General features: G+C 39.7%; 2 protein-coding genes across 5 annotated transcripts in view; one reads left to right on the top strand and one right to left on the bottom strand.

Moving 5' to 3' along the window:
* The window catches only part of LOC309693309 (hemicentin-2-like), a 1,543,010-nt gene extending 1,535,451 nt beyond the window's left edge, over positions 1-7,559 (bottom strand). Inside the window, exons 1-2 of the mRNA XM_082512410.1 lie at positions 7,324-7,559; positions 6,444-6,779 (exon numbers count right to left, since the gene is read on the bottom strand). Coding sequence (XP_082368536.1) covers positions 6,444-6,779; positions 7,324-7,381 — 394 coding nt within the window. The 5' untranslated portion in view covers positions 7,382-7,559. The remainder of the gene's footprint in view (positions 1-6,443; positions 6,780-7,323) is intronic.
* The window catches only part of LOC309693680 (junctional adhesion molecule-like), a 93,263-nt gene extending 74,032 nt beyond the window's left edge, over positions 1-19,231 (top strand). The window contains exons 1-6 of one of the 4 annotated variants that reach the window (XM_082513135.1): positions 8,900-8,935; positions 9,023-9,138; positions 9,729-10,064; positions 11,373-11,708; positions 12,602-12,931; positions 18,128-19,231. In XM_082513135.1, coding sequence (XP_082369261.1) covers positions 9,078-9,138; positions 9,729-10,064; positions 11,373-11,708; positions 12,602-12,931; positions 18,128-18,408 — 1,344 coding nt within the window. In that variant the 5' untranslated portion in view covers positions 8,900-8,935; positions 9,023-9,077 and the 3' untranslated portion in view covers positions 18,409-19,231. Of the gene's footprint in view, positions 1-8,882; positions 9,139-9,728; positions 10,065-11,372; positions 11,709-12,601; positions 12,932-18,127 lie in introns of those variants that run through there. The other 3 variants (XM_082513134.1, XM_082513132.1, XM_082513133.1) reach the window with 3 other exon arrangements.
* The last annotated feature ends 682 nt before the right edge of the window (positions 19,232-19,913 follow it).

Below are 19,913 nucleotides of genomic sequence, written 5' to 3'. Positions count from 1 at the left end.
TGACTTAAGATAATCACAGTAACACAATCCAGCATTAACTATTTGTAAATACTTATTAACAATGTGAAGTTGAAGATAAGACAGGGTGTAGGTAAGAAATTTACATTATTCACTTCTTGCAGTGTGAGTTGAATAAAACACAGCACACAAACAGCTTCACATTTCCAGATCAGAGAGAGAGAAATATTTACAGATCAGCTACACTACCGGTCAAAAGGTTTAGAACAACCCATTGTTTCCAGTTATTTATTGTAATTCAAGTCATTCAAGTCCAAGCTATGTTAGAACTCCCTCAGGAAAAAAGAAGTAGATGGTAACATGAAGTGAAAACATGGAGTTCCCAGCAATGTTCCGTCTAATTTTTCACGTGTCTGAGCGAACACACAAACTCCCTGAGCATCCCTTGGATCACTGTGAGCGACATCAGACGTGTGCACTGTGGTCACGCGAGAATCAAATCCATCCAAGTCACATGTTTATTAAAATAATCAAATTACAGCATTTACATTTATGTTAGACTACTTTTAATTAACTGCTTTAGCCCACTTACAATGAAAATTTAAAAAAATCTTGTTCATGACCTGTGTAGGATGTTAACACTATTGGAAGTAAAAATAACTTGAAGTCCAATTTCGAAAACACAACTTTTAAAGCTCTGACTTGTATCATGAGTCTGTGGTCTGGGAGAGAGTCTGTAACTCTGTCTGCAAAATACAGTAAATAATGACCAATGTTGGGCAGTTAATTATATAGTTACTTCTTCAAAAAGTTTGGCAAACAACAAAGTTTTTTGCAGCTATTTTTTATAAATGCAGCCAATGCATTTATAAATAAACGTTTCAAACTATTTACAGAACAATCAGCTGTTCTGCATCAAATTTGATGCCACACAAATTATTTGTGCCACTCCGCCGTCACTCCTAAAACTTCCACCCGTTTCTTAACAACTAGATGCCACGTTGCCATATCATTTTTTGATTGATCGACATGGAACTTTTTTGGACGAATAGGAAAGGGAGAGGGGGTGGAGTTTGTTTTTGCTCACAGGCTTTCGAGCCTTTTTTCTTATAAAACGCTAGTGATGTGCGATACCACTGATTTCCTTTCTGATCCGATACCAAGTAATATTCAGGGTGGTATCGATGATACTGATACCGATACTCTGTACAAAAACTTATTTTATTCATTGTATCTCAAATCATAGCGTCATAATGATTACAGGACATCAGATTACTCGTTCTTATCACTTAATAATGCAGAGTTCATCATATAGAAATGAAAAAAACTGAAGTTGTGCCTATTTGAACACCTTGCCTGCCTGTCTGTCTCGCCCTAGCAGCACCTGTCCCTGTCCTCCTCTTCAGTTCGCCTCAACACTCGTCGTGTTCTGTGACATGATTTACTCTGAGTTGTTTGACAAGGTTGGTGATGTTGCCACAACCATACATGCGGCAGATGTGTGGGGTTTTGTTGATCAGATGTCCCGATTTTTCCGGGAGAATCCCGGAGCCACCATTCTCCCGAATTTCCTCCCGGACAACAAAATTGAAAAACCATATCGCATAATTCATAGCTCGGCCAGGCCAATTCCAGTTTCCAACAATGGCGGCAGCGACTTAGTTTTAATATCACTTTTATTTCTCTTTCTGGGTCGCAAAAAAAACTTTTAACATATTTTCAGGTGAGAATGTAGCTGTGCAAACTTCAAATATCTGAGCCGACCGACACATCGTCTTCAAACCCCCGCGGTCTTTTGCTACTCGGGTTAAACATGATGTACAAGTCACTTTGATAACTTAAAAATGTTCTTGTTTGGCTTTTTCAGTGTTTTATTTGTTCGTGAGTAAATCGGTTTGGCTGAGATTAAAGTTATTAGATTCGATTCGATTCAATTTAACTTTATTAATCCCTCGGGAGGATTCCTCTGGGTTTTCACACAGCTGAATAAACGTCAAACAGAAAACTGATTAAACAGAAGTGTGAGACGGTCGAGAGTTTATGTCAGCGCCCGGTTGTATTCACCCTCCACCGAGGGAGCTCGTGACGTACTACCCGGCTTTCTTTAGACCGCGAAGACCGGTCCTCAGGTGGAAGCAGCCTCTGAATTTGGACACCCCCGCTGTTTCCGGGCCGGCCAATAATAACGGTGACATTTAACGTATTTTATCCGATAAATAAACACTGTAAAATTTATTTATCACCCCCCACACCCCAACAGCCTTTTTGAATGTCTCCCTAATTCTGAGGTCTCAATGTTGGCATGCGTGGCCACAACACCTCACTTTTTGCCACATGTATCGCAAACCACGTCTCGGCTGTTTGTGGATGTAAAATATGTCCGCAAATTACTCCAATTACGCTCAGCCATTGTTGTGAGTGCGCACGCCAGGGGCTGCAAGACATTTATACAGCCGTATTTTGCACATGACTATGAGAGGCGGAAGAGGAAGTAGTTCCTTTGAATGTAGACAATCCGAATGTTATAGTTTCTTTCCACTGTGTTCCTGTTAATGATAAACTACAAATTTACCCTAAACTACTAAAATATCTAGAACATAAATGACTGGTATCGGAGGAATCGATATTTCAGGATCGATCCGCACATCACTATAAAATGCAGTTTTTACAGTTTCTTCCTGCAGTAAATATAAACAACGATAGTATTCAGGAAGAAAACCAAACATTGCATATTTTTATCATAACTCTGGTTTTACGTGGCCGATCAACACAATTTAAAAACTGGTATAAAGTCCACACTTTTTCCGTCAGTTGTTCCATCTGTCCTGCTCACATCTCCAATGATTGTCCACATTGTCATTAACGTGGCTTCACTCCACATCAGCCACGCTGCTTTGCTCGCTAAAACACCGGTGTCGGCACATAAGGACGCTGTCATAGCCTGTCAACCACGTTGATTAGCTGCGTATATACGAATGTGAATCGCATTATTGGCTGGACTATGGGATAAGGTGGCATCGTTCCCATACAGGAGCAGCCAGTCACTCACTGACTAACACTGCAAAACAGAATTGTTAAAGTATTAATTTTAATTTCAATTCAGGTTAGATTTTTTTGTGCGCAACGCAGATTTTCTGTGCGCAGAGACCGTGCCAGCAGTGCGCAATTGCGCACGTGCGCAGCTTAGAGGGAACATTGGTGACCAGCACAGTCTCCAGACTTAAACCCCATCAAGTTGCTTTGGGATGAACTGGACAGAAGAGTGAAAGCAAAGCAACCTACAAGTACCAACATTTATGGGAACATCTGCAATATATATGGGAAGAACTTTCTGAAGAATATTTGATTTGTATTGTAGAAAGAATGCTGCGGGTGTGTTCAGCTGTAGGTGGTTACTTTGATGAGTCAAAAGTTTAGAATACACTTTGTTCCATAAATTTATTTCCATGATTTCTTTTTTAACTCTAACAGCTTATTTGTACTATGCTTTCATTTCAGAGTGGATAGTTGTAACATTTTTGACATTTCTGTCTGTAAATTGGAGCTCTTTTAAGGTAGTGGATTCAAAATGTAATGCAAAGTATTTACATGTCTCTGCTATTAAATAGTGCAGCTATACCATTGCATGGTATGGCCTCAAACACAAAGAGTGAAATGTTACAATTAACCCCATAGTCTGGGTTAGTTGTAACATATCCTGGGGTGAAATGTAACACAATGAAATAAGGGTACTAACAAAATATTAACGTGTAATCTTTGTTTATTCAACACATGAATGCACTTAGAGCCATTTATGTAACTATGTGTGTGTGTGTGACACAATGCAGAAATCTAGCTTTTGAACATATTCCAACCCCCCAAAAAAGACAAATTATGGAATTTTCTGCAACTGAATATTTAATTAATTTTGGTTGGTCTTCCTTGAGTTTGGCCTCATTGGCTCAGTGGGCATTATAACCTACAACTCTTGCACCAATTTTGAACATAACAATGAAGCTGAAAAAATGTAGTTGTTCACCAGCATCGCAATTCCATTACTTTTTATCATGGCTTACCATGGTGTGGTTTGCAAAGTGCTTCAGAAAGATGAGGAAATCTGTTTCTTGCACCCATCCTGATTTATTTCCACTACCAGTACTTCCTACTGGTCCATCTCTGACACAGTGGTCTGCATAATGTATGTGTGGGAACACAAACAGTGGAGGAATTGTGTTGCCAATGGCATTAACCGCATATACAAAAGCGACCAGTGAACCTCTCTCTGCTGATGTCGTTGCCCCAACTTGTTTAATATAAGTTAAAGTAATAGTGTGGTAAGTTGTAACATCTGCATTATTGTTACAACTAACCCAGACTGTTGCTGTTACAACTGACCCAGACTCCTATAGCCATGAACTAGCTAACATTACAGCCAACGGCTAAAACATTAGCACTAAAGACCTACACAGAATATATCCCCATAGACATACAAATAACATAATTTAAGTTTGATGAGTTTAACTGCAAAGCAGATAATGCTATTACAAATTGAAATAAAGTAGAAAAACTTACTTTTTGGCATACAAATTACTTTTTTCGTGTTAAATTGTCTGTATTTGACAAAATGTGCTGATTTTTCACATGTGATAGCAGAACTGAGTTGGGCATGCACAGGATGAGTCACATCATTTGAAACTTAGCCCTGATTGGAGAAATTGGAAGTGTTACATCTGACCCACGTTACAACTATCCCCGGTCTCCCCTACAATGACACATTGGACTGCATATTAGGGTGTTCTAAATGTTTTACTTTTATACAACTCTTACATCAATAATAAAAAAATTAATACATAAAATTAAGTAACATCAGCTAAAGAAAGGCATGCTATACAAACTTGTTTTTTGCTCCACTTAAAGAGGAAAAGGTCACATGAAGTTTATATTTACACCAACAGAAAAGAGGTCTGTTTAATTTAAAGTTAATTTACATGGATTTCACTTAAATTGAGTTAAATACAATTTATACAGATGTCTTTCAACAGCAGACAATCAGTGAATCCTGATTGTGTTTTCAGTTAGTCTATTAAAAAAGCTGATCCCTGGAATGAGGATCAGTTTGTGTGGTTCACAACTCACAAGGCCAAGTTCTTACAAACAGCTGAACCTGAAGCTCCAACACAAAAACACTCACTGACTCTGAGATCAGAGCTCATAAATTCATGTATGTTTGTAACACAGTTTGACTTTGTGTCAGTAAATCTCATGAACAGCCTGAAGATGAATAAACTGTAGTTCAGAGTCACTGACAGCACAGACACACACTGTTGGTCTCAGTCTGAACATGACGATCACCAGAGTCGTCTGCAGGATGTTCAGGAGAGTTCTAATTCATCTTCAGAGGCTGTCCAGCTTCTTGATCATTATCAGTGTTGGAAACACGTTGTTTTATTTTCCAAATCAAAAAACCAAGTAGAAGAAGAAGAAGAAGAAGAAGAAGAAGAAGAAGAAGAAGACTGACAAGTGCTACATATCCATCCACTGTGTGTCCTCCTGGCTGACCTGCAAGTGAGAAACAGGTGTGAAGTCTCAGGTAGGTGATGAGTGAAGAACAGAACAGAATCAATTTCTTTGTCTAGTAGAAGAAAGAAAAAAAAGAATAAAAAAATGACATGTTGGACACTGGACATTTGAAGTATTTCAATACTGCAGAAACATACACTGGCTGATAAGAGAATTTATGTTAATGGGGGAAATGCCATTTAAATTTCCACAGGGTCATGAGTAGTGTTAAATTGAAATACATTTTTGAGACATTGAAAGGTAAAATAATTTGAAGTTTTTTAAAATGTACATCTTTAATGAGACTAAAACTCAGCTGTACACAGTTAGGAGTTAACTTGTATTTTTTTTTTTTTTTGCAGTTTTTATTTATATAATTTTTTTTTTTGTATTTTTTTAAAGATGGTGGCTAGTTTTGTTTTGATCATGTAGTCTATGTTGTTCTTCGCTGCACTGTACAGCATACACCACATTGTTAAGTTTGTGTTTAGGAGTTTTGTCTTTGAGATGAACCAGTTTTTGTCTGAGCGTGTTGCTGGGTCTGAAGTACACCGGGATGTCATGCTTGGAGAAAACTCTCCTGAGTTTCTCTGATACACCAGCTACATAGGGGATGACAATGTTGTTGCGTCTGTCCTTCTTATCCTCCCTCGCTGGTGTCTGATCTTCTTTTCTGTGCCTCTTTGCTGACTTTATAAACGCCCAACTAGGATAACCACATGTTTTAAGAACTTCCTTTACATGTGTGTGTTATTTTTCTTTCACCTCTTTCTGCACTCTAAACTAAAAATATCTACAACTCTAGACTACCAGCCACAAAGACAACAGCTGGAGAAACATCTGTCTACCTCTGACATCCACCAGCTCATCCATACAACAAACAAACATCAACAACCAGGAAGCAGCTTCACCTCTGATCACGCACACACTCAACTCTACTCACTCACCTGCAGGATCAACACTCAGGTAGATGATGCTGATGAGCTCCCATGAGCGTGTTTCTTCCATGAAGACATTACACAAGTATGTTCCACTATCATCCGTCGTCACATCCTTCAGAATCAAAGACACGTCTCCATCCTTCATCTGTCTGTCCTGCAGATCCACCCGGTTCTTAAAAGATGGATGCTGGTGTGTTGAATCAAAGTGACCATCCTGGTACAAAAGCACATATTCTGATTTTAGGTCAGTTCTTCTCCAGTTTACAACTATGATGTTGTTGTTTGGAGCTCGACATGTCAGAGTGACGTCCTGTCCAGACTCAGCTGTGATGTTTTTCTGGTCTGAAAGAGGAAACAACACAGAGCAGAGAGGTTAAAGGTTAAAGTACAATTATGATCAGAATGATTGACTTTAAATATTTTGTTTATTTCCTTTGACATTTGAGTTTTTAGTCATGTTGGATTTAATGAACCTCTGAACATCTAGCAGGTCACCAGTGACCCACTGAGGGGGAATTTTAGCCTCATGCTAAACATGCAAAGTGTCAGAAACTACAAGATGTTAGCTTCCACAGAACAACAACATGTGCTGATAATAAGTGAATAGAATGTGTGAGAGAAAGCAGCCTCTCATTATAAGACACTGTGAGTCTCTGCATGCTGCCTTTATGGAGCTACAGCTGTTTGTATACACTGAACAAGAAGCTTTGTAGCTGCATACTGACTCCTGACACTACAACACATCACACTGACACACACATTACACTTTGTCTCTGTCACAGCTGGATAACAGATGTTAAGTGTCCACCTAAGTTCATGTCTCCTTCACACATGACAACAAACCAAATTAAATAAACTCAGTTTAGTTTCTAACAGTTAATCTCACCTGCACAGACAAACACGAGCATCAACGTCAAGCAGAGCGAGGCGGTTCCAGCAGACATTTCCGTGTTACCTTTAGAGGCGATCCAACACTTACATGGTTATAAATGTCTGAGTCTGTTATTTTCAGTGAATAACAAAAGCTGAGCTTCAAACTTGACCTCATGAGATTAAATTAAAGGTTTAAATAGATTACAGGTGAAAGTCACTGACTGTGAGAATATGTCTCTCAGTCGCTCACTAAACCTCAAACCGATGAGTCTGTTAAGGAAGTCACGGCATAGTGACGTTTGGTAGGCGGGACTGCATGACAATAAGAAACACGTTTGTTATCATAAGAGTTTAATATAAAGCAGTTCAACAGTTTCAGTTCTTTAATGTTCATCATAAATAATATGAGAGATATTTTGTTGAACTAAGTACAAAATCGCAGCAGCTAGACTGGAGGACGGTATGAAGTACATTCAAGGCTCATTCTGTACCGGAGTTACAGGTTAACTGGTTTTTACCTTAACTTTATTATATTATTATTATTATATCGATTATATTAACACTCTCCGCGTTCCAGATGTTGGACCCGCAGATTCTCATTTTCACAGATCGGTCGTGTTAGCGTGTCATGCTGTTTGACAGCATTTAGGATCCCGGGTGTGCTCAGTCAGAGTAACAGTAATATCTATATGGACACGTAGTGGAACATAACCAAAGACTAGAGAGGCTTAAATACAGGAAACTAAGGAGCCCCGCAAGGGACTCTGAGGAAAAAATAAATAAAGATGAACTTTTGCGAGATCTCGCAAAAGTTTTTTTTCTCTTCAATGTCCGTTGCGGGATTCGTAGGGAAGTACTCACTGTCGGTCAGAAAATGTATAACACCACATGCACTGCACTGCTTGGCTTGGTAGCCACACTTCAACAACCCCACCCATGCTTCCAGTGTGGCGTTTAATTGCATTCTAGTCCATTACGCACTGTAAAACCGATATGCAACATGTAGTCCATATTACACTCTTTTAAAAAGAGAACTGCAACTACACACTGCTGAGTAATTATTAAAAAAAAGGAAACAAAGCAACGAAAATGATTCTGGAAAGGCATCCAAAAGGACTTGAAAATGACATCACTGTATAAAAATGTATATTGTACTATGGAGGATGCAGTATTTAATGTTTCAGTCTATCGAATGGCTGTTGTATTTAGGTAATCAGCACCACATATATGGGCTGGTCTGAAGGGGCTCTCTAGTAGATGGTTATAAAGTGCATTAATAAATACTGACTAATACTGACTTGGTAAACACAGACACAGAGAAAGACAATTATACAGGAATAGATCCAGTGTTTCAGATTAACTGGTGAGGGTGAAACAGAAGAGTGTTAGGAGCTGGTTTTGTTTTGGCATAAAAGGAAACAACCTTTGTGAAAAATTCCATTCAACAACTGAACCTGTTAAACAACACTGAGACCTGCTTTATAATTCACGGCTTCAGTTATGACGCACGTTATGCTCGTCACACAGTCCAGCCTACTAAACGAGACTATACCGTGACTTCCTTAAGAGAGACGCTGAATCAGAAGTGTTTCCGCGACCGACTGAAGGACAGATTTCTTATAGTAGTTAGTGAATTTCATTTTTATTTGAATCTTTGATTTAATCTCAGGTTTTAAAATCAAATTTCAAGTGAGTACCCGAATCTATTTCAGACTTAGTCGTTTAAACAAACTAAGAGTCAGATCAGCAGAACTCGGGAACACGGAAATGTCTGCTGTAACTGCGTCACCGTACTGGACTTTGCTGTTTGTTGTGTTTGTTTCTGCAGGTGAGGTTTAACGAGGAATAAGGAGTATGAGTCTGGTTTATATTTGAATAATATTTATTACTTGTGAGTTATCTTCGTATGGATTCAGTTTGTCTGTGTGTGTGAAGGAGACACGAGGCTGGGTGGACACTTAACACTGTAATCCAGCTGTGGCAGAGACAAAGAAGTGTAATGTGTGTGTCAGTGTGATGTGTTGTAGTGTCAGGAGTCAGGATGCAGCTACAAAGCTTCTTGTTCAGTGTATACAAACAGCTGTAGCTCCATAAAGGCAGCATGCAGAGACTCACAGTGTCTTATAATGAGAGGCTGCTTTCTCTCACACATTATGTTCACTTATTATCAGCACATGTTGTTGTTCTGTGGAAGCTAACATCTTGTAGTTTCTGACACTTTGCATGTTTAGCATGAGGCTAAAATTCCCCCTCAGTGGGTCACTGGTGACCTGCTGGATGTTCAGAGGTTCATTAAATCCAACATGACTAAAAACTCAAATGTCAAAGGAAATAAACAAAATATTTAAAGTCAATCATTCTGATCATAATTGTACTTTGACCTTTAACCTCTCTGCTCTGTGTTGTTTCCTCTTTCAGACCAGAAAATCATCACAGCTAAGTCTGGACAGGACGTCACTCTGACATGTCGAGCTCCAAACAACAACATCAAATTTACATACTGGAGCAGACGTGACCTGGGAGATAAATATGTCCTTTTCTACCAGCAGGGTCACTTTGTTTCAGCCAACCAGCATCCATCTTTTGAGAACCGGGTGGATCTGCAGGACAGACAGATGAAGGATGGAGACGTGTCTTTGATCCTGAAGGATGTGACGATTAATGACACTGGAACATACGAGTGTCGTGTGTTCATGGAAGAAACTCGCTCATGGGAGCTCATCAGCATCATCTACCTGGTTGTTGATCCTCCAGGTGAGTGAGTAGAGTTGAGTGTGTGTGTGATCAGAGGTGAAGCTGCTTCCTGGTTGTTGATGTGTGTTTGTTGTATGGATGAGCTGGTGGATGTCAGAGGTAGACAGATGTTTCTCCAGCTGTTGTCTTTGTGGCTGGTAGTCTAGAGTTGTAGAGCAGCATTGTTTGGTTAGAGCAGAAACAAAGACATTTATGTCTCTTCTTCTCTTGCTCTCTAACTCGTCTGTAAACATGTGTGGGGAAACTCAATGTTAAAGCCTACAGCTGGAGGGGGAGGGGAGGGGTGGAGCTGGTGGTTGTGAGTCTGTGAAAGTGAATCCTGCCGGTGCCATAGCTGCTGAAAACGTACTTAGTGCAGACACAAAACGTCCATCAGCTTCAAAGTGTGTCAGAAAAATGTCCACATGGTGATTGATGGATGAGAGAGGTCCCATTGTTGTTGTTGTGCACAAATCATTGAACAACACAAACACTTAGAGCTGCTTTCAGTGCTGCCTGTTTTGTTACTGCACACATTTCTGATGGTCCTACAGTCCAACGTAGCAAACGTCTCCCTGAAGCCTCTTCTTAGAGACCAAAGGTTGGATCAGAGCGAGCAGCTGAAAGGACACATCTATGAATGCAGTCAGAGACTTTCTCACAACCTCACACTTCATCTGGTCACATTTACACTCAGGTTCAGTTATTCACCAACAATCAAACTAATGGTTTCATCAGCAGAAATAATTGGCCAATCTGCTCTAACTGCATCACTTCGGTTCATATGTTAATAATATTTCCTAAAGATTTCTTTTTATATGGATTCAGTTTGTCTGTGTGTGAAGGAGACACAAGGCTGGGTGGACACTTAACATCTGTAATCCAGCTGTGACAGAGACAAAGAAGTGTAATGTGTGTGTCAGTGTGATGTGTTGTAGTGTCAGGAGTCAGGATGCAGCTACAAAGCTTCTTGTTCAGTGTATACAAACAGCTGTAGCTCCATAAAGGCAGCATGCAGAGACTCACAGTGTCTTATAATGAGAGGCTGCTTTCTCTCACACATTATGTTCACTTATTATCAGCACATGTTGTTGTTCTGTGGAAGCTAACATCTTGTAGTTTCTGACACTTTGCATGTTTAGCATGAGGCTAAAATTCCCCCTCAGTGGGTCACTGGTGACCTGCTGGATGTTCAGAGGTTCATTAAATCCAACATGACTAAAAACTCAAATGTCAAAGGAAATAAACAAAATATTTAAAGTCAATCATTCTGATCATAATTGTACTTTGACCTTTAACCTCTCTGCTCTGTGTTGTTTCCTCTTTCAGACCAGAAAACCATCACAGCTGAGTCTGGACAGGACGTCACTCTGACATGTCGAGCTCCAAACAACAACATCAAATTTCTACACTGGAGCAGAGATGACCTGGGAGATAAAAATGTCCTTTTGTACAGAGATGGCCACTTTGATCCAGACGACCGGCATCCATCTTTTAAGAACCGGGTGGATCTGCAGGACAGACAGATGAAGGATGGAGACGCGTCTTTGATTCTGAAGGATGTGACGATTAATGACACTGGAACATACATGTGTCGTGTCTACATGGAAGAAATATACTCATTGAAGATTCCCAGCATCATCTACCTGGTTGTTGTTCCTGCAGGTGAGTGAGTAGAGTTGAGTGTGTGTGTGATCAGAGGTGAAGCTGCTTCCTGGTTTTGATGTGTGTTTGTTGTATGGATGAGCTGGTGGATGTCAGAGGTAGACAGATGTTTCTCCAGCTGTTGTCTTTGTGGCTGGTAGTCTAGAGTTGTAGAGCAGCATTGTTTGGTTAGAGCAGAAACAAAGACATTTATGAATCCGTCTCTTCTTCTCTTGCTCTCTAACTCGTCTGTATACATCATCTCAGCTTTGAACTCAGATTTAGAATCTGATTCTGTTATTCACCGACAGTGAAACTACAGGCATCATCAGCAGAAACAGTTGGCCAGTCTGCTTCATTCTGTTTCATTTGTCAATAACATTTAGTAAAGATTTATTCTTATTCAGATTCAGTTTGTCTGTGTGTGTGAAGGAGACATGAGGCTGGGTGGACACTTAACATCTGTAATCCAGCTGTGACAGAGACAAAGAAGTGTAATGTGTGTGTCAGTGTGATGTGTTGTAGTGTCAGGAGTCAGGATGCAGCTACAAAGCTTCTTGTTCAGTGTATACAAACAGCTGTAGCTCCATAAAGGCAGCATGCAGAGACTCAGTGTCTTATAATGAGAGGCTGCTTTCTCTCACACATTATGTTCACTTATTATCAGCACATGTTGTTGTTCTGTGGAAGCTAACATCTTGTAGTTTCTGACACTTTGCATGTTTAGCATGAGGCTAAAATTCCCCCTCAGTGGGTCACTGGTGACCTGCTGGATGTTCAGAGGTTCATTAAATCCAACATGACTAAAAACTCAAATGTCAAAGGAAATAAACAAAATATTTAAAGTCAATCATTCTGATCATAATTGTACTTTGACCTTTAACCTCTCTGCTCTGTGTTGTTTCTTCTTTCAGACCAGAAAATCATCACAGCTGAGTCTGGACAGAACGTCACTCTGACATGTCGAGCTCCAAACAACAACATCAGAGGTGTAGTATGGAGCAGAACTGACAAGCCAGGATTTGTGTTTTTGTACCAGGATGGTCGCTTTGTTCCAGATGACCAGCATCCATCTTTTAAGAACCGGGTGGATCTGCAGGACAGACAGATGAAGGATGGAGACGTGTCTTTGATTCTGAAGGATGTGACAACGGATGATAGTGGAACATACTTGTGTAATGTCCTCATGCAAAGAACTGGCTCATTGAAGATCATCAGCATCATCTACCTGAGTGTTCCTCCAGGTGAGTGAGTAGAGTTGAGTGTGTGTGTGTGATCAGAGGTGAAGCTGCTTCCTGGTTGTTGATGTGTGTTTGTTGTATGGATGAGCTGGTGGATGTCAGAGGTAGACAGATGTTTCCAGCTGTTGTCTTAGTGGCTGGTAGTCTAGAGTTGTAGAGCAGCATTGTTTGGTTAGAGCAGAAACAAAGACATTTATGTCTCTTCTTCTCTTGCTCTCTAACTCGTCTGTAAACATGTGTGGGGAAACTCAATGTTAAAGCCTACAGCTGGAGGGGGAGGGGAGGGGTGAAGCTGGTGGTTGTGAGTCTGTGAAAGTGAATCCTGCCGGTGCCATAGCTGGTGAAAACGTACTTAGTGCAGACACAAAACGTCCATCAGCTTCAAAGTGTGTCAGAAAAATGTCCACATGGTGACTGATGGATGAGAGAGGTCCCATTGTTGTTGTTGTGCACAAATCATTGAACAACACAAACACTTAGAGCTGCTTTCAGTGCTGCCTGTTTTGTTACTGCACACATTTCTGATGGTCCTACAGTCCAACGTAGCAAACGTCTCCCTGAAGCCTCTTCTTAGAGACCAAAGGTTGGATCAGAGCGAGCAGCTGAAAGGACACATCTACAGGGAGTGCAGAATTATTAGGCAAATGAGTATTTTGTCCACATCATCCTCTTCATGCATGTTGTCTTACTCCAAGCTGTATAGGCTCGAAAGCCTACTACCAATTAAGCATATTAGGTGATGTGCATCTCTGTAATGAGAAGGGGTGTGGTGTAATGACATCAACACCCTATATCAGATGTGCATAATTATTAGGCAACGTCCTTTCCTTTGGCAAAATGGGTCAAAAGAAGGACTTGACAGGCTCAGAAAAGTCAAAAATAGTGAGATATCTTGCAGAGGGATGCAGCAGTCTCAAAATTGCAAAGCTTCTGAAGCGTGATCATCGAACAATCAAGCGTTTCATTCAAAATAGTCAACAGGGTCGCAAGAAGCGTGTGGAAAAACCAAGGCGCAAAATAACTGCACATGAACTGAGAAAAGTCAAGCGTGCAGCTGCCAAGATGCCACTTGCCACCAGTTTGGCCATATTTCAGAGCTGCAACATCACTGGAGTGCCCAAAAGCACAAGGTGTGCAATACTCAGAGACATGGCCAAGGTAAGAAAGGCTGAAAGACGACCACCACTGAACAAGACACACAAGCTGAAACATCAAGACTGGGCCAAGAAATATCTCAAGACTGGTTTTTCTAAGGTTTTATGGACTGATGAAATGAGAGTGAGTCTTGATGGGCCAGATGGATGGGCCTGTGGCTGGATTGGTAAAGGGCAGAGAGCTCCAGTCCGACTCAGACGCCAGCAAGGTGGAGGTGGAGTACTGGTTTGGGCTGGTATCATCAAAGATGAGCTTGTGGGCCTTTTCGGGTTGAGGATGGAGTCAAGCTCAACTCCCAGTCCTACTGCCAGTTTCTGGAAGACACCTTCTTCAAGCAGTGGTACAGGAAGAAGTCTGCATCCTTCAAGAAAAACATGATTTTCATGCAGGACAATGCTCCATCACACGCGTCCAAGTACTCCACAGCGTGGCTGGCAAGAAAGGGTATAAAAGAAGAAAAACTAATGACATGGCCTCCTTGTTCACCTGATCTGAACCCCATTGAGAACCTGTGGTCCATCATCAAATGTGAGATTTACAAGGAGGGAAAACAGTACACCTCTCTGAACAGTGTCTGGGAGGCTGTGGTTGCTGCTGCACGCAATGTTGATGGTGAACAGATCAAAACACTGACAGAATCCATGGATGGCAGGCTTTTGAGTGTCCTTGCAAAGAAAGGTGGCTATATTGGTCGCTGATTTGTTTTTGTTTTGTTTTTGAATGTCAGAAATGTATATTTGTGAATGTGGAGATGTTATATTGGTGTCACTGGTAAAAATAAATAATTGAAATGGGTATATATTTGTTTTTTGTTAAGTTGCCTAATAATTATGCACAGTAATAGTCACCTGCACACACAGATATCCCCCTAAAATAGCTAAAACTAAAAACAAACTAAAAACTACTTCCAAAAACATTCAGCTTTGATATTAATGAGTTTTTTGGGTTCATTGAGAACATGGTTGTTGTTTAATAATAAAATTATTCCTCAAAAATACAACTTGCCTAATAATTCTGCACTCCCTGTATGAATGCAGTCAGAGACTTTCTCACAACCTCACACTTCATCTGATCACATTTACACTCAGGTTTTCTGTTAGTCAGTGATATTACAGACTCACACATTTATATCTATCTTAATCTTGGATCAGTTGAACACACAGAAGATAACACAGTCACCAGCTGTTATGTGTGCTGCTCTGCTTCAGAAACTAAACAGTACCAGGGTTACATGTTGATATTTATTAAATAATTGTTTTCTTATTTTTGCATGTGTAACTGTAACTCTATCCTTTCATGAAAATTTTTGCATCTGATAAAAGTGAAAGAAAACCAGAAAATCATTCAGAAGCAATTCATCCTAGAGTTGTTTTCATTTGAAAGTTAAGTTAATTTTCTATTTCCTAAACATATTTTTATTTAGCATGTGGCTAAACCTTTAAGTGATGCACTGTTGACCTGGTGTGTGGTAACAGGTTAACTAATCACATCCAGATTAACTCAAATGTAAGATAAACAATATTCACATTAAACATCAACGTCATAATTCCCCCATGATACATTACACTTTGTACAATCCACTCAGCACTTCCTGGGGTTTCTGAGGCTCCTCATTTGCTCGTTCATTGACACTGATGTCTTACAGAGACTCTGAGGATTAGGGCTGGGTATCGTCACTGATTTCTAGAATCGTTTCAATTTGATTTGAATCGCGGAAATTTTGCCTCAGACATTCAGAAATATTATAATTCTGATCACTAATCAGTGCATATCCATATATATGCATATATATAAAAAGAAAGCTGACACTTGTGAGACTTCATCAGAGGTGTAAGCAGCACCGCAGATGCCTTTGTGTCAGAGTAACTGAGGTTAAAACACTGAAAAACATGAAGGAGATTGAAGTACACTGAGAGAGAGAGAGAGCTGTGCATGAAGTGTGATTTTTATCATGCTGGAAGCAAAACAGCCAGAGTCAGAGGGAATTCATGACGATGTTTGGATCTTCTTTTGCTGCTGGTTCAGTCAGTTTTGGATGGAGAGAGAAAAAACCTGTTGGCTTTCAGCCCCGACGGTGTCTCCATGGGTGAGAAAGGCGACATCTCACTGATACTGATTCGTCGGTGGGTCCGCGCTTTGTGTTTACATATTTGTGCAGAATCCGTGTGCCTGCTCTCATTTACTGCTTTAACCTGAGATTCTGGCATTTCGGGCAAAATACATTTATATTTAAAAATCGATTCAGGATTTTAATGAATCGATATCACGTTATCCAAACCAGAATCTATTTTAATCTGAAAATTGATCATCAAAACCCACCCCTAGTGAGGATCAAACACTGGAAAAACAAAACAATGAGCACATTAACTGCACTGAATATTAAAAGTAACTTTACACCAGGAAACCAACCTGTCCAAATGTTTAAGATATTTATACAGTATAGAAACTTAAACAGTCTATTTTCTGGATGTTACATTGTTGTCACCCCTGAAACATTGTTTTCAGTATATCAAACTGTAAGTATGATGTTTGCTATATTGTGTACTGTACTGGTGGATTTTTCTGTGCGTTTTCATTTAAAATCAGGAAACACTTGATCTGACCAAAACTGCAGCCTCCATCTTGTTTTGAAACATGGCCACCAACCCCCATAAAACCCACAACAAACCTGCATTTCCACTATTTTTATAATGCTGGAGCATACACTGGCTCATGTGATGATTCATATTTATGGATATAATTATAATCTTTTTTTGAGATACTCAAATCACCAGTTGACTCCCAGGGCATAAATTATTATAATTTACTTACCTATATTATGTCCTGATAGTTTAATTAGAGTTTAATCCATGTGTAGCTGAGCAGACTCGGTGCTCCCTGCATGTTGATGCTGTTACAGAGAGAGGACGGCTGCTGTCACTCTGTCAGGTTTAGATCAAATCAAACTAAGCTGGCAGCTGATCTGAATACAGGCAGTGCTTATTGTAAAGTATATATCTTTACTGCAGCTGTGTTAAAAACATGGCTGCCCTCTCGCTGTAATGTTCTTTATGCTGGTATTTTGATCCCTGATCTTCCAGCTAAGCAGGGTTACTGATCAGTTTCCAAATTCCTGAATCACTGCCTGGACCGTTCTGCAAACTTTGTAGGAGACTGAGCTCATCAGTGATCCCTGGACCAGCTGTGATAAACTGTTGTACAGTAAATTCCATGAAAGCCTCAATTCAGTTTTTCTGTGTAACAACTGTATTAAATGTTATGCATTTTACTGAAATTTATTCAATAATTGTATGACTTAATGACACTGAGCTCACGGAGATGTTGTAGTGGAAAAAGTCATGTTTTAGCTGTATCTTTGAAAGCAGTCTGTCAGTTTGCACTGTTTTAAATATTATTATTATTATTATCATATTATTTGAAGTGCTTCATATATAAACATTTTAAACTGTGTACACAGTGTAGTTTGGTTGGTGTGACAGAGCTGTTATCACTGAATCACAGGCTCAGATGTTTCAGCCTCATAATAAACAAACACAGGTTCAGAGACTCAAGGATTTGACCTTCCAAAAGTCTCAGACCTTTGTGAAACCCACAGAACCACAGGAGGAAAACATCTGAGACCAAAAGTTTATTAATCCTGAGGAGAAACTGCTCACTGCTGTGGGAACAAAAGCCAACAAACATCAAGTCAATGAAACAGGTCAAATTATATAGAACAGCTCGATGAAACCAACATGACCTCTGACCCTGAATGAGCTTTTCACACATATTAAGTAGTATTTTTTTTAATATATATATTTTTAATTTTTTTATGGCAAAAACAAGATGACAGCTGCAGTTCTGGTCAGATCCTGTGTTTCCTGTTTTTAAAAGAAAAAGTAGGAAAAAAATCCACCAGTATGAACATTTTCTCACTTTATACATGTTGTCAGTTATTTTTTTTTAACCTAATCTCCTGAACTAGAAGAGCAAATGGATTCTGTTCTGTTCTTCACTCATCACCTACCTGACAGCTGACACCTCACACCTGTTTCTCACCTGCAGGTATACTAGGAGGATTCCCTGTATGGATGGTTGCTCTGATAGTTTGTGTGGTACTTCTTTTGGGAACTCTTCTTTTTCTTATTTTTATTTTTCTGACCTACACAAAAATACAAGAACAGAGAATAAAACGTCGCAAGCAGGTTGGAAGGTCTGCAGGGTTTTCAAAGCTGGACTCTGAGTCTCCACCTGCTGTTCCAAGAAGTCAAAGCTACCCAACACGGAGAAAAAAAGATGATCAAGGACAGAAAGAGACTGATGATGCTGATCTTCAGTCTCCATAGCTGAACTGTGAGTCAGATGATCTGAGGACAGACAGAAACGAACTCTCCTGAACATCCTGCAGACGACTGCATGATCGTCATGTTCAGACTGAGACCAACAGTGTGTGTCTGTGCTGTCAGTGACTCTGAACTACAGTTTATTCATCTTCAGGCTGTTCATGAGATTTACTGACACAAAGTCAAACTGTGTTACAAACATACATGAATTTATGAGCTCTGATCTCAGAGTCAGTGAGTGTTTTTGTGTTGGAGCTTCAGGTTCAGCTGTTTGTAAGAACTTGGCCTTGTGAGTTGTGAACCACACAAACTGATCCTCATTCCAGGGATCAGCTTTTTTAATAGACTAACTGAAAACACAATCAGGATTCACTGATTGTCTGCTGTTGAAAGACATCTGTATAAATTGTATTTAACTCAATTTAAGTGAAATCCATGTAAATTAACTTTAAATTAAACAGACCTCTTTTCTGTTGGTGTAAATATAAACTTCATGTGACCTTTTCCTCTTTAAGTGGAGCAAAAAACAAGTTTGTATAGCATGCCTTTCTTTAGCTGATGTTACTTAATTTTATGTATTAATTTTTTTATTATTGATGTAAGAGTTGTATAAAAGTAAAACATTTAGAACACCCTAATATGCAGTCCAATGTGTCATTGTAGGGGAGACCGGGGATAGTTGTAACGTGGGTCAGATGTAACACTTCCAATTTCTCCAATCAGGGCTAAGTTTCAAATGATGTGACTCATCCTGTGCATGCCCAACTCAGTTCTGCTATCACATGTGAAAAATCAGCACATTTTGTCAAATACAGACAATTTAACACGAAAAAAGTAATTTGTATGCCAAAAAGTAAGTTTTTCTACTTTATTTCAATTTGTAATAGCATTATCTGCTTTGCAGTTAAACTCATCAAACTTAAATTATGTTATTTGTATGTCTATGGGGATATATTCTGTGTAGGTCTTTAGTGCTAATGTTTTAGCCGTTGGCTGTAATGTTAGCTAGTTCATGGCTATAGGAGTCTGGGTCAGTTGTAACAGCAACAGTCTGGGTTAGTTGTAACAATAATGCAGATGTTACAACTTACCACACTATTACTTTAACTTATATTAAACAAGTTGGGGCAACGACATCAGCAGAGAGAGGTTCACTGGTCGCTTTTGTATATGCGGTTAATGCCATTGGCAACACAATTCCTCCACTGTTTGTGTTCCCACACATACATTATGCAGACCACTGTGTCAGAGATGGACCAGTAGGAAGTACTGGTAGTGGAAATAAATCAGGATGGGTGCAAGAAACAGATTTCCTCATCTTTCTGAGGCACTTTGAAAACCACACCATGGTAAGCCATGATAAAAAGTAATGGAATTGCGATGCTGGTGAACAACTACATTTTTTCAGCTTCATTGTTATGTTCAAAATTGGTGCAAGAGTTGTAGGTTATAATGCCCACTGAGCCAATGAGGCCAAACTCAAGGAAGACCAACCAAAATTAATTAAA

Source organism: Aulonocara stuartgranti (assembly GCF_965226115.1).
Source record: "Aulonocara stuartgranti genome assembly, chromosome: 3".
Lineage (NCBI taxonomy): Eukaryota > Metazoa > Chordata > Actinopteri > Cichliformes > Cichlidae > Aulonocara > Aulonocara stuartgranti.
This window is presented reverse-complemented; position numbering and strand designations above follow the sequence as displayed.